At 37.8% G+C, this 14,448-nt stretch overlaps 1 protein-coding gene across 1 annotated transcript; it reads right to left on the bottom strand.

Annotated features, from left to right (window-relative positions):
- Positions 1-265: 265 nt before the first annotated feature.
- On the bottom strand, positions 266-2,171 carry LOC108362269 (uncharacterized). The gene is made up of 2 exons (XM_017615179.1): positions 1,391-2,171; positions 266-1,357 (listed from the first exon to the last, which is right to left on the bottom strand). Exons 1-2 carry the CDS (start codon positions 2,051-2,053, stop codon positions 266-268), a joined length of 1,755 nt encoding a protein of 584 aa, XP_017470668.1. The 5' UTR covers positions 2,054-2,171.
- Positions 2,172-14,448: the final 12,277 nt, after the last annotated feature.

Raw genomic sequence — 14,448 nt, 5'->3', positions numbered from 1 at the left:
CTAATTCCCTTAAAAAATCATGGATATGAAAAATAGAAGCTGTAGATACAATAGCGAAAATATAAATAGTGAAGAGACATTTTAGAATTCTTTGCCTAATCCCCTTTCGATTTTTTTTTTTGAACAAAATTTGTCTGAAAGAAAACTTACCTGTTGGTTGGTTGGTTGCAGTGCTTCTTAGTCGCTGCCTGGGATACAATTAGCGCATTATTGCGCCATTTTGATGCACTTCTCGCGGGGGATAAATATCTTGTCTATGCACTTCCTATGTTGCTAGGTCGAACCATTTCGACTCTTTAATGAATCTGCCGATTTCGCTAATGGTAGCTCCTGATAGGTCGGTTAGTTCTGCTACTAGATGTTTCCCTAACGTCTTGTGTCTATTGTTCGAAAGACCTGGACATTCACACAGGAAATGCTGGACACTTTCTTCGCTATCTTCTAGTTGACAGCTGCGGCAAATCATATTATGGGGTAGACCTATTTTTGCCGCATGTTTGCCTATGGGCCAGTGGCCCGTGATGGTTGCTGAAATTCTAAATACCTCTGGCCTTGATCTGCTAAGCAGGTCCAAGGTTTTCGCCCTGTTATAGTCAGGCCATAGTTTTCTCGCTATCTTGCAAGTCTGTATATCTGACCACCTGCGTCTAGCCAGTTCAAGGAAATGCGTAGTAATCTCTCTTTGGACTACTCCAAGAGGGCAACCCAGTGCCACTGCCTGGGATTCATCCAAACCGGCTCCTGCCTTCGCCAACTCATCCGCCTTCTCATTGCCTTCTATGTTCCTATGTCCGGGAACCCAGACAAGAGAGTCGGTATTTGACTGAGACACTGAGCGCAATATTACTTTGCATTCCCCAGCTAGCTTGGATTTGGTAACCGGTGAGGCTATTGCCAATAGCGCCGCCTGGCTGTCAAAGTATATTGTTGCTTTACCGCTGTGTCCAACTCTATTGCCTAGGATTTTGCAGGCTTCTAGGATCCCTAGGACTTCCGCTTGGAAGATGCTTGTATTATTTCCCAACCGTAGAGACAGAGCCACGCCGAGTTCCTTGGAGTAGACACCTGCTCCCACACCGCAATCCATCTTGGATCCATCGGTGTATAGAGAGATCTTCTCTCGGTCGGCCACTCGGTCTCTTCTCCAGTCCCTTCTGGATGGGAATAGCACTTGCACGTTACAGCTGAAGTCCAAATTGCCTACCATATAATCTGTCGTCCTATTTAATTGCATTTGATTTATGATCAACCCATGTCCGAAGTGTCTAGTCCTCCAAAGGCCCGACTCTCTGAGTCTGACCGCCGATTTCATAGCCACTTCTTTCAGGTGGAGATCAATAGGAATTAAATTGAGGATGGCGTTTAAAGCTTCTGCCGGGCAGGATCTTAGTGCGCCTGTTACTCCTGCGCTTGCTGCCCTTTGTATGCTTCTTAGCTTGCTGACATTATATTGTCTGCTTAGGCCGGGCCACCAAACTAAGGCGCCGTATGTTAGAATTGGTCTTATGATCGCGGTATACATCCACATCACAAGTTTAGGATTTAGTCCCCAGTTTCTACTGAAGATTCTCTTGCAAGTGTAGTATGCTATGTAGGCCTTCTGTCTACGGAATTCGACATTGGTTTTCCAGTTAAGTTTGTTATCCAGCACGACTCCAAGATACTTTGCGCTGGGGGTCAATGAGAGCGCCTTGCCGTCTAGCGATGGTAGCTTGAATTGTGGTAGTTTGTGTCTGTTTGTAAAGAGGATAAGTTCTGTCTTGGCTGGGTTCACATTTAGGCCGCTTCTCGTAGCCCAGGCATGTAGCCTTCCCAGGGTTCCTTCAAGGATTTCGCTAACGGTAGAGAGGAATGGACCTGTGGCTGCTATTACAACATCATCCGCATACGCCACAACTTTGACTCCCCCTCTATTGAGTTCTAGCAATATACCGTTCAGGGCTATCACCCATAGCAGTGGTGAGAGCACTCCGCCCTGTGGAGTGCCCCTGTTCACATGATGTATAATAGAGCTAGCCCCATTTGTTGCCTGAATGATTCTATTGACTAGCATCGATCGTATCCATCTACAAACACTGTCGTCAACACCAATATCTATCAAAGAGTCTATGATGGTGTCAACCTCAATGTTATTAAATGCGCCCTCGATGTCAAGAAATGCCGCCAGAGTATATTGTTTAAAATGCAACGATCTTTCTATTAAGCTCACCACTTCATGTAAAGCAGATTCAGTGGATCTGTGGTAGATCTGCCACAATTGTGGTAAAGTGGCAGCACTGGTTCGGACACGCTGTTGTTATGCTGCTAGCAACGTTCACGCGATGCTTGTATGTATGTATGGTGGTGTATAAGTTAACGTAGCTAACATTCAAAACTCCAAAAATTCTTTCTCACGCTAATGCAGTGCACCTGCATTCCAATTCTTGCACGCGCATCCGCGAAATTGCTGACTACAAGTCTGGACACCCGACACCCTCAACCAAGGCCAAGGCATCGCACCTGTTAATTCAACGCGACAATGAAGATTCTTGAGGTATAGACTTAAGTGAAAACAAAAATTATAATCAGTCCTAATTTGAGTTTGAATAAACAACACGGCTTGCTGCCGTAAAAAATAAATTTTTTTAATAAACTTAACTTCGGTTAGTTTAACTGGCGCCCAACGGCCCAGTCGCGTTCGTCCTCGAAAAAGTTAAGGCCCTCAAGTAGTGCCACACGCTTCCTTAAATAAGGATACGGTAAACGTAGTGATTAAATAACAGTGCAAGCTTTGGAGCATACGGCCCTCAAGAAGTGTCAGGACTGCGACTGGAAGGACTCAGTGGAGAGCTTCGGTAGAAGACAGCCACGCACCCACGCAGAGTGCGCAACGGTGGACCCAAGTAGCGATGCAAAAAGGATTAACCCCGTACGCCGTGGGACTAGTGTCGTAAGATATTTAAATATAAGTTTAAGAAAAATATAACATAGAATTTAATTAAGTGAATCATTGGAAGTGAAATTAAAAATTAAAAGGTTGAATTTTCTAAGTAAAGAATTAGAAAGAATAAAATTAGAATTTAATTAAGTGAATCATTGAAAGTGAAATTAAAAATTAAATGGTTGAATTTTCTAAGTAAATAATTAATAAGAATAAAATTAGAATTTAATTAAAGTGAATCTTCGAAAGTGAAGTTATATAAAAAGTTTGAATTTTCTAAATGAATAATTAGGATAAAATTAGAATTTAATTAAAGTGAATTATTAGAAGTAATTTTTTAAAAAAAGAAATCACACGTATATTAAGTGAACTTACAGTAAAAGTGAAGTTTGTTAAATAGGCTTATATAGTAGATATATTAAAAATTTCTTCATTTATTTTTATTAACTTAAAACAGAGCCAAACTCTGTCGATTCCACATAAATCATCACATTAAATATGGCAAGAAGGCTTGAACATCCTTAAACTAAATATTACCAAAAGCTTTTAGCTTTATAATAAATTATATCTCTGCGATTCACTCCACCAAGGGGGACCCTCCAGAGTATATTAAATTAAAACAAATTAAATAAGAAAAACATATAAAGACATATAACTTCTAAAAATTTAAAGTCCCAAAAATGCCACAGAACAATATAATCCGACCCTCGCTGCTAGCAAATGCTGGTTCACAAGGAGCAGCAGCTCCACCACCTCCTACTGCTTCTACTTCCAATGCGGTAAACGCTACTCCCGAATTCAGGAGTATTATTAAAGATTTAATGACAGAAATACTGACCACTGATGAAAGCAACTTGCTAAGAGGATTACTGCACCCTCCGCCGCAAGTTATGACAGACCAAACCATTGATGACCATTATAGGAACAACTTGACAGACATGGACAAGGTACCGGACGTAGTTAGATCCTTGCGCGAATTTAGTGGCAACCCAGCGGAATACAGCAGCTGGGAAAAAAGTGTCGAACGCATTCTGAAAATCTATGAACCTAGTGCAGGTTCACCTAAATATTTCGGCATTCTAAATGTCATCCGCAATAAAATTGTAGGTAGTGCAGACGCTGCTCTAGAATCCTACAATACGCCCTTGAATAGGAAGGCGATCTCCAAATGCCTTACCATGCACTACGCCGATAAGAGGGACTTGAGCACCCTTGAGTATCAAATGACTTGTTTGATTCAAGCTCGAAAAACTGTGCAGGAGTTCTCTGCGGAAGTTTATTCGCACCTCTCCCTCATATTAAATAAAATTTCATGCATGGACATAAGTGAAGAGGCCATGCGAATCCTTACCCATACATATCGCGACAAAGCACTCGATACTTTCGTTAGGGGATTATCAGGCGATTTATCTAGGCTCCTCGGTATGAAGGAACCTGCCGACCTACCTGAAGCCTTGCATTTATGCATTAAACTGGAGAACCAAAACTTCAGGGCAGTGCACGCAAGCAATCAATGTAGTTTATCTAGAAAACCCAACCTACCCCCCGCACCATTTGGAATGCATTTGCAGCAAAAACCTGCACTTCCTTTAAGAAACCTTTCATACACTAATCAACCCTTAAATCCACAGATTGCACATATACCCCAACCGCTTCCTCCTATCAATCGATTTCCCCAACCACCCCAATATCCACAATTTCAATACCAACAACCTCAATACCAACAACTCCAGTACCAACAGCATCTGTACTTCAACAGGTCAAATATTCAAACTAATAGACCCATTTATAACAATCCACCGCCAAGGCCAACACAGCCAAAACCACCCACACCTATGGAAGTCGACCAATCTCTACAGACAAGGAATGTGAATTATATGAACAGACCGAGTTATAATAACGCCGCGTCAAAGCGTCCACCTCCAGCCCAGACAAATCAATACACTAAAAACATTCCAAATAAGATTCAAAGAATTCACCATATATCACAAACGCCCGACCCTACCGCTACTGAAACAAACCTACATGAAGCTAGCGGAAATGAATATGACACCGACGGGTATGACGCAATCAACAACGACGCCCAAGAAACCCAATCTTGGGACGATACTATCAGGAATATTCTAAGTACGCACATGACGACCAAAAGGACTGCGAAGAATTTTGTGATGTTCATTTTTTAGGCTAACGCACTCTACATTGCCGTATATTCAATGCAAAACCGGTAATGGAGAGGTACATAAATTTCTAATAGATACTGGTTCCAATAAAAACTACATACAACCCTCATTAGCAAAAAGTCCACTACCAAACCAAAATATTTTCTACGCAAACTCAGTCGGAGGAAAAATTAAAATATCCCAGCACATTTTTTTAAATCTTTTCGGCATAAACGACGAAAACCTTAAATTTTTCATTTTACCCTCACTGACATCATTCCAGGGAATCCTCGGCAACGACAGTCTCAAACAGTTAAACGCAGTAATACACACTTCAAAGGATTATATGACGATCAAAAATGGCAAAAAAGTCAAAATCAAACAGCAAGTATCCAAATCTGTCAATAGTTTAGAAATCAAAACAGAGCACATGTCAGAGATGCAGAAAGGAATGCTCCATGACCTCTGTAAACAGCACTGCAAACTTTTTGCGGAACCCGACGAAAAGCTGACCTATACAACTGCAGTAAAAGCAGAAATTAGGACAACAACCGATAAGCCAATCTACTCTCGATGCTATCCATATCCGATGTCCTTAAAATCGGAGGTCGAAAGACAAATTAACAAACTTCTAGAATATGGCATCATAAGACCATCATAAGCTCATCCTATAATTCACCTGTTTGGATAGTAGACAAGAAACCAGATTCTCTAGGCAATAAACAGTATAGACTTGTTATAGATTTTCGGAAGTTGAACTCCGTCACAATCGCAGACCGCTACCCCATTCCCGAAATTAACGAAGTTCTTTCCCACTTCGGAAGCAACAATTTTTTTTCAGTCGTAGATTTAAAAAGTGGTTTCCATCAAATCCCTTTGAAAAGCGCGGACATAGAAACCGCTTTCTCCATTAATAATGGAAAATATGAACTTATAAGATTACCATTCGGCTTAAAGAACGCCCCCTCAATTTTCCAAAGGACATTAGACGACATTTTAGAGATTACATAGGCCAGTGTTGTTACGTTTACATCGACGACATAATTATATTCAGCAAAAGCCAAGAAGATCATTCAACCCATCTAAAAAATATTTTCTGTACACTTGAAAAGGCAAATATGAAAGTACAGCTAGATAAATGCAAGTTCTTCCAAAAAGAAGTAGAATTTCTAGGATTCATAGTAACAGCGGAAGGAATCAAAACAAACCCTTCAAAAATCGATACCATTCAAAATTTTCCAATTCCACGGAATCTCAAAGAACTCAGATCCTTTTTAGGTCTATCAGGTTATTACCGCCGCTTCGTTAAAGACTATGCGAAGCTCGCTAAACCCCTGACAGCCCTTTTAAGAGGGGAGGAAGGACGTGTGTCCAAAACCCATTCAGCAAAAAAACAGATAACACTTGACGAAGAAGCAATCGCAGCGTTGCAAAAAATTAAAAACGTTTTAATTTCAAGAGATGTTATGCTGACCTACCCTAGTTTGAGTAAAGATTTTGAGCTCACAACTGATGCTTCTAATTACGCAATAGGCGCAGTTCTCTCACAAGAAGACCGACCAATCACTTTCATTTCTAGGACTCTTTCGAAAACAGAAGAAAATTACACAGCTAACGAGAAAGAAATGCTCGCCATTATATGGGCATTGAAGTCTCTGTGAAATTACCTCTACGGTTCGGCAAAAGTTAAAATTTATACAGACCATCAGCCCTTAACGTATGCGCTCAGTAACAAAAATAACAACAGTAAAATGAAGCGTTGGAAAGCGATCCTCGAAGAGTATAACTATGAGCTAAAATAAAAACCTGGCAGAACGAACGTGGTAGCAGACGGACTATCCCGACCACCGCAGCAGGAGCAAATTAATTCTTTGACAGCGACTCAGCATAGTGATGAAAGTTCATCTCAAAACCTAATTCCTTACACGGATGCCCCGGTTAATGCATTCAAGAACCAGTTATTCCTCAGGACCGCAGACACTTCATCTTACCAATTTAAAATACCCTTCCCTACTTATCACAGGCATATTATCGAAGAAACTGAGTATACAGAAGAGATATTAATAAACCATCTCAAGCGCTATTTATATCCTTCAGTTACCAATGCAATCTTTACAGAAGACTACATCCTGGGTAAAATTCAAACTATATATCCAATACATTTTAGCAGGTATAAAATACGATACACGCGGAAAATAGTAAAAGACCTAGTACAAGAATCCGAGCAGGAATCCGAAATAATTAAAGAGCATAAAAGAGCGCACAGGAATTCAACCGAGAATAAAGCCCAAATTCTAGAAAAATTTTACTTTCCTCAAATGAATGCAAAGATTAGGAAAATCGCTAAACAATGTAAGATATGCCATGAAAACAAATATGAAAGGCACCCCTCAAAACCAGTTTTAAAGGCAACCCCAGTTCCGAATTATCCTGGACATATAGTTCACATCGATATTTACCACACTAATAACAAAGTAATCCTCACTGCCATAGACAAATTTTCCAAATACGCGCAAGCGAAAATCATTAAATCAAGAGCAACGGAAGACATAAAAGTACCCTTACAAGACCTACTTACATCCTTCGGAATCCCAGAGAAAATTGTTATTGACAACGAAAAATCTTTAAACTCATCTTCCATAGTATTTATGTTAGAAAACCAGTATGGCATCGAAATTTTTAAAACCCCTCCTTACACCAGCTCAGTAAACGGTCAGGTAGAGCGTTTTCACTCAACCCTTACCGAGATAATGCGCTGTATAAGAGCAGAAACTACCCACAATAGTTTTGAAGAATTACTGAATAAATCCCTATGCAAATATAACTACTCAATACATTCGACTACCAAAAAGAAACCCATTGAAATATTTTTCGGCAGAAGCGTTTACAGCGACCCGACATTAATCGAAAAGGACAGACTCGACAATATTAGGAAAATAGTTGACAAACAGGAAAAGGGNCGACCCGACCTTAATCGAAAAGGACAGACTCGATATATCAGGAAAATAGTTGACAAACAGGAAAAAGACCTTACATTCCATAACAAAAAGAGGACAGAGGCAAAAACTTATTCAAGTAATGACATCATTTACGTAAAAATCAATAAGCGAATAGGCAATAAACTCACCCCCAGATATAAAAAGGAAATAGTGCTCGAAGACAGAGGAAATGTGGTTACAACCAAATCCGGAAGGTCAGTGCATAAAAGTCATATCAAGGCTCATAACAAAAAAAAACAAAAAAAACATAAATAAATAGATTTTTTAGTATAATTAAGGAAAATAAACAAGTAAGAAAGGTAGAAATTAAAATAGATTAGGTAATTGAAAGATATAAGACAAAGGAGTTTAGGATTAGGCAGAATCGATCAATATGCAATAGGCGTACGATTTTAAAGATATTTGCAGGGAAAATATTTCTGAATAATTGAGTGTTCATAGTCACTAAAGAAGAAATACATTTTTCAGTCTCATCGGCTGCATGGTTTATGCAGATGTCCAAATCCACGATTATTCCTCATCCCACCTGATAAACATAGATAACGGCTCCTCCAAAATTAAGGACGGTACGCTCAATTTCATCCACGTCATTGATACCCAAGCCTACCGAGACGTTTTTGAAAACATAACTGACATAATAGACAGAAGCTTACCGACAGGAAATCCTATATATCCTACCTTACAACACGAGGCCCAACAAGCAATCGAAATGTTGGAAATCGTTGAACCTATCCGCAATCCCAGAATAAAAAGATCCCTCGATATTCTTGGCACTGCTTGGAAGTACCTAGCAGGAAGCCCCGATCACGACGACTTGAACATGATCAATAATAATTTAGATAAACTCATAACCAGCAGTAATAAACAAGTTTTCATAAATATTGCCTTGAAGCAACAAGTTAATAAATTAACGGAATTAACTAATGACATACTACAATCAATTAGAAATGGCAATATGATCGCGAATGAAATAGCGTTAAATTTGCAAAACAGGCTAAGATTAATAAAGGAAGAAATTATTAATATAAAATACGCCATACAATGGGCTAGGTTAGGAATTGTAAACACTATTATTCTAAATAAGAAAGAAATTGAAATAACTGTTAAGGAATTTAATAAAGAAAATATGCCCTTCAATACTGTAGAAGAGGCTCTAGAATTAGCAGAAATTAGTGTACTAAGTAATTCTACAACAATTGTATACGTCCTGAAGATACCCTTAACAACAAGGGAAGTTTATAACAATTATATAATAAAATCAGTAATAAAAAATAATGTCATGATAAACTTGAAATTTAACAATGTACTTAGAAACAAATATGAAATATTAGGAATTAAAAACCAATGTAGACTTAAGAAACGATTTCTATATACCTAACCTAATGAAAAGCCTCAATTCTTCATGCCACATGATAAACTGTCACCATATTCCAAGAGACGAGCTCATCGCGCCCGGGATCGTTTTCCTCAACGATTATCGCGGCAACATTTTAGTAGACGGCACCGTGCGAACCATGAACGGCACTTACATAATAAATTTCAAAAACGCATCCATAGCTATCAATGAGCGAACATACAAAAATTTTGAGTCACCCGCAGTAAAAGTGATGCCAGCAATTGCTCAGCCAACGCCAATAGAAGAAAGCATAACAAAGCTCCTTTCGCTGGAGGCACTTAGCGAGCTACATATAAATAACACCATAGAAATCCAGTCACTGCAAATAGAAAGATCAGTAAATCGCATTTCCGCAGGGGTAACTATTGTTATAGTAATTATCCTCCTAGCCAGCACCAAGAATCGTTTTTATAATAAAACTAAATCAGCAAGCAAAGTTGAAAAACCAGCAGAATCCGGTGCTCATGATAGCCAGCTTCAAGAAGCCACCATCCAGGTCCCTACACCTGAAACAAGGACCTTCCAAGTTTTTCAGACGCTCGAGGACAAGCGTTTTTAAGGAGGGAGGAGTTAACGTAGCTAACATTCAAAACTCCAAAAATTCTTTCTCACGCTAATGCAGTGCACCTGCATTCCAGTTCTTGCACGCGCATCCGCGAAATTGCTGACTACAAGTCTGGACACCCGACACCCTCAACCAAGGCCAAGGCATCGCACCTGTTAATTCAACGTGACAATGAAGATTCTTGAGGTATAGACTTAAGTGAAAACAAAAATTGTAATCAGTCATAATTTGAGTTTGAATAAACAACACGGCTTGCTGCCGTAAAAAATAATTTTTTTTAATAAACTTAACTTCGGTTAGTTTAACTTATATATGCAAGAACGATAGAATACAAGATTGCGCATTCCCGCAGAATGACATTTGTGGCAACGGGTAAACAAAGAATATGGCGAAGAACAATGAGTTGACAGTTGTGAATTTGCAGCGAGAAAACGTGTTTTCTTCTCGATTCACCAATTTCTCAAGCCATCTTTGAATATAGCAAATTAAGCACTACGTTAACAAAAAATATACAACCACTCTTGAAATGTGTTCAAAAGAATAGGTCTTATTAATTAACTATTTAGAATTTTTGTGTTTGTATTGCAGGTGCCAAAAAAGTGATAATATCTTGTCGCAGCGCATGTTTTCCTGCAGAAAGTGGTCGATGCTTGCTTACCTCCGATTTTAATTTGTAATTTGTGGTATTTCAACGTTTTCAACTTAACATTTCGTTTTTAAAAGTGGTGCGTAAAGTGTTTCATGCATATTACGTTGGTGTCTAAATTGTATGGCTTCTCCTGCCGGCAGAACTCTACCCACTTTCTGGCCACGGCGTCGTCGCGGGGAAACAAAAAAAACTGCACTTGGGGGCTTTACTCCTACGGCTGCTGCAATTCAACACACGACACGACATTTTTATAAAGTTTTTATTACAAATAAAATGTTTTTTACTTCAGAACGCATCAATTACTTCGATTTTTCACTTGAAAGTAAATAATTAGGGCTGTGCNTAATCAAAATCTTGATTACTCGAGTAATTGATTAACCGAATAATTGATTAACCAACTTGCTCGAGTAATCGAATAATCGCACAGCCCTATAAATAATACGTTTGCAATACGTTTGCACTTGTTTCTAAACAAAAGGTTTGTTTACGTATTGCCATAAATGTCAAAGTCGGCAAAACCAAAGTAGCGGTTTCGGGAATGTGCCACCTTCAGTACATTTCACCATGGTATATATGTATGTTGGTGGGGTATGTATATGCGGTGGAGTATGTATGTATGGTGGTGAATATACATATATCAGTGTTGCCATACATGGGCAAAACTGGTAGGTTTTTTTCCATTTGGTAAGTTGGTAGGCTACATTGGATTTTGGTAGGTTCCGCGACATTTATAGTTATTTGCGAAAGATATTAAATATGTATCTCCAAATATTTTAGGAACCATGTTTACACGAATATTTCATCGGTGCCTTCGTATAACGGCGGCCGTAAAGATGTAAATATACATACCTTATTGCCAATATACATATGTATGTATGTACGTACAATATGAATATCCAAGGTATACATATACTATATGTATCTATAACTTAGTTTCAATTGAACTCAACCAGAAACTACAAATGTATGTATTTGTCCTGAAGACTGGTGTGCTGAAAAGGGCTTGTCAATAAACCCACTGAAGTCCTTTCTGTTATTTTATGGCCTTATAACAATTATATTAACAATTTTTATTGAGCTTGAGGCCGTTTTTAATGAAAAACTTATTGTGGAAAAGCAACAATTATTTGAAAAAAATGGTAGAAGTGGAAGCTATTTCGGAAATCACCACATTTCCTCATCAGACTTCTTTCAGTAGGATTCGAAGCGACGATCCCACTGACTCAGCCAGTTGCCTACGCACTGTGCTAAGTTCGCCTTGTAAATTATTCTTGCTTTTTTCCCACTTTTTCATTTGATAAGCCAACACAATCACGCGCAGCTATTCCGCTGCAATTCACACTTGATCATGTAGTTGTTGGTTTTGTTGGTTTTTTGTTAATAATTATATTTTTTTAGAATGTTTAACTTTTACAAGGCGAACTTAGCACAGTGCGTAGGCAACTGGCTGAGTCAGTGGGATCGTCGCACAGTGCCGCCTAAGTGGGCAAAAATCGAAAAATTCGTTATCTGCAATGTGAACTTGTTTGGTATTTTTGTAAAGACAATTTATCCACTAAAAAGAATTAAATAGAAAATTCCCTAAAATATTAATTATATGCCGCCAGGAACCCACAAAAGTCGACAAATTTTACACTAAGAATTTTAATAAGAACATAGCCATGCGTAAGCTCTTCATAGAAAAAATTGTCAAAAATATATTCTTTGAAATAAAATGTTGGTTTGACGTTTCTTGTTTCCATATGGATAGTAGAGAATTACAGCAATTAAAATTTTGGAATAAAATTAAACACAGGATGCCGCAGGTTCCAGAAAACAATTTTTTTTAACAAAATTTCAAAAAATGATAAATTTTAATGGAATTAATAAAAAATATATGTTACAATATGTTAATTTTTATTATTTTATTAAATAGTACGGGCTTTTAGTTTTCAAAAGAAGAAATAAAAACCTGCTCATTTTTTGCACTTTCTGAAGAAAGGCGTTTTTTCCTAATGCATAACATTATTTTTTCATTTTTTGGCAGTGCCTTGAGATCTGCAGGATTCATTCCATTTTCAAAAATGAAGTGTCAGATTAAAAAGCTTGACCTGTGGATAATAGAAGGTTTATTTTTTTTTTAAGAGTTGCCACCTGTTAAAAAATTAGATTGTATTCCTTAGTAAAGAATTGTTGCAAGCATCAATTTTGAATAAATTAGCATTAATATTTAGATTTATCAAANAAGGTTTATTTTTTTTTTAAGAGTTGCCACCTGTTAAAAAATTAGATTGTATTCCTTAGTAAAGAATTGTTGCAAGCATCAATTTTGAATAAATTAGCATTAATATTTAGATTTATCAAAAATTTTGTACTTCTCTAAATTACCGTTATATGGGATGTGGGCGTGGTTATTATCCGATTTTTTAAATTTTCAGCCATTTAGTATGATGTAACAAGGCCAACAACTGTGCCAAGTTTGGAAGAAATTGGTGTAGCGGTTACCCAGATATACACATGTAATCATAAGTGGGCGTGGCTACGCCCATTCTACAAACATTTATAATATTCCTATTTTCCATCTAAAAGTGATTGTAAATATCAATTTTGAGTGAATAAGCTTCAGTTGTTACTAAAATATCGCAGTTTTCGTATTTTTGAAAACTACCGTTATGTAGGAGGTAGGCGTGGTTATTGCCCGATTTTGCGCATTTTTAATACCATCCGTCCTACACCCGAAAGAAGTACACGTACCAAGTTTCATTAAGATATCTCAATTTTTACTCGAGTTACCGCGTACACAGACGGACGGACAGACAGTCACCGCTTAGTCGATTTCTTTTTTCATTCTGATCATTTATGTATACGTTTGTCTATATCTATGTCGATTCGATTTGCCTGTTACAAACAAAGGTTGTTGCGAATATTCGCATTCGCAACCGCGGAGCTTCCGCATTAATTTTAACATTCGCATTCGCTTTCGCATTCGCAATAATCAAGCCGGAGCTTTTGCGAATGTTGTGCAAGTGCACCGAGCTATCAATGGGCAGTCATACATGTTCTCACTTCTACTTGACCGTTGTCGTACGTGAACATTGTCATTTTAATAATATTCTGTTTTTTCTGTGCTTTAAATACCTGAATTGTTTTCTTTCTTCATTATGATTTTTTTGGACCAATCTTAAAAAGCTACTAGACGTCAAAGGAGAAACTGTCCACTGTAATTATAAACCAAATTTTCGAGATTTGCTTTTGATATTACATATATTCGTTTCAACCATTTCAAATGGGGAATTTTGGGGAATTTATTTGTAGCAAAAATTCCAAAAACAGTAATTTTGGTTACTTTGTGGGCAGTATCTTTTTCATAGGGATATACATTGGATCCTTGGCTAAAAACTTCTGTGATAAAACTCTCCCTCTACGTCTTCCTTCTTCGCTATTTAAAGTCAAAGAGTAAGCTCCTACAGAGGGGATTTCCAGCAGAAATGTTCGACGCTTGGCTATTATGAGAATCAATGCTCAAATAATTAAAAAGCTGTATGTCTGAACTTTAATTCGAATGACAGCCACGACTTTGAAAACAGAACTTTGTTCAAAATAGCATACATATTTAGCTAGCTATAAGCACAATTTTTCAAACTAATCGCAGAAGAAAGTATTAAAAATGAATTACAAAAATTACAATAACAAAATGCTGATGACGTTGCAGGTTCCCCAAATTCTGAAACAGCTAAAGAAATTGGATTGAAGAATTATTTTTATAAAGTTTTTGAAAAAC

This window comes from Rhagoletis zephyria, unplaced genomic scaffold (assembly GCF_001687245.7).
Source record: "Rhagoletis zephyria isolate East Lansing unplaced genomic scaffold, Rhagoletis_zephyria_1.1 Rzeph_scaffold_00973, whole genome shotgun sequence".
In the NCBI taxonomy this organism is placed as follows: Eukaryota; Metazoa; Arthropoda; class Insecta; order Diptera; family Tephritidae; genus Rhagoletis; species Rhagoletis zephyria.
Note: the sequence above shows the minus strand (reverse complement) of the source record. Positions and strands in the feature narration are given on the sequence as shown.

What these genes read in the sequence shown, in the direction of transcription:
- LOC108362269 (XM_017615179.1), bottom strand. Translation starts at nt 2,053, where the DNA reads ATGCTAGTCAATAGAATCATTCAGGCAACAAATGGGGCTAGCTCTATT. An exon ending in GCGCAGGAGTAACAGGCGCA is followed by an intron (nt 1,358 to 1,390) that starts CTAAGATCCTGC and finishes GCTTTAAACGCC; the next exon opens with ATCCTCAATTTAATTCCTAT.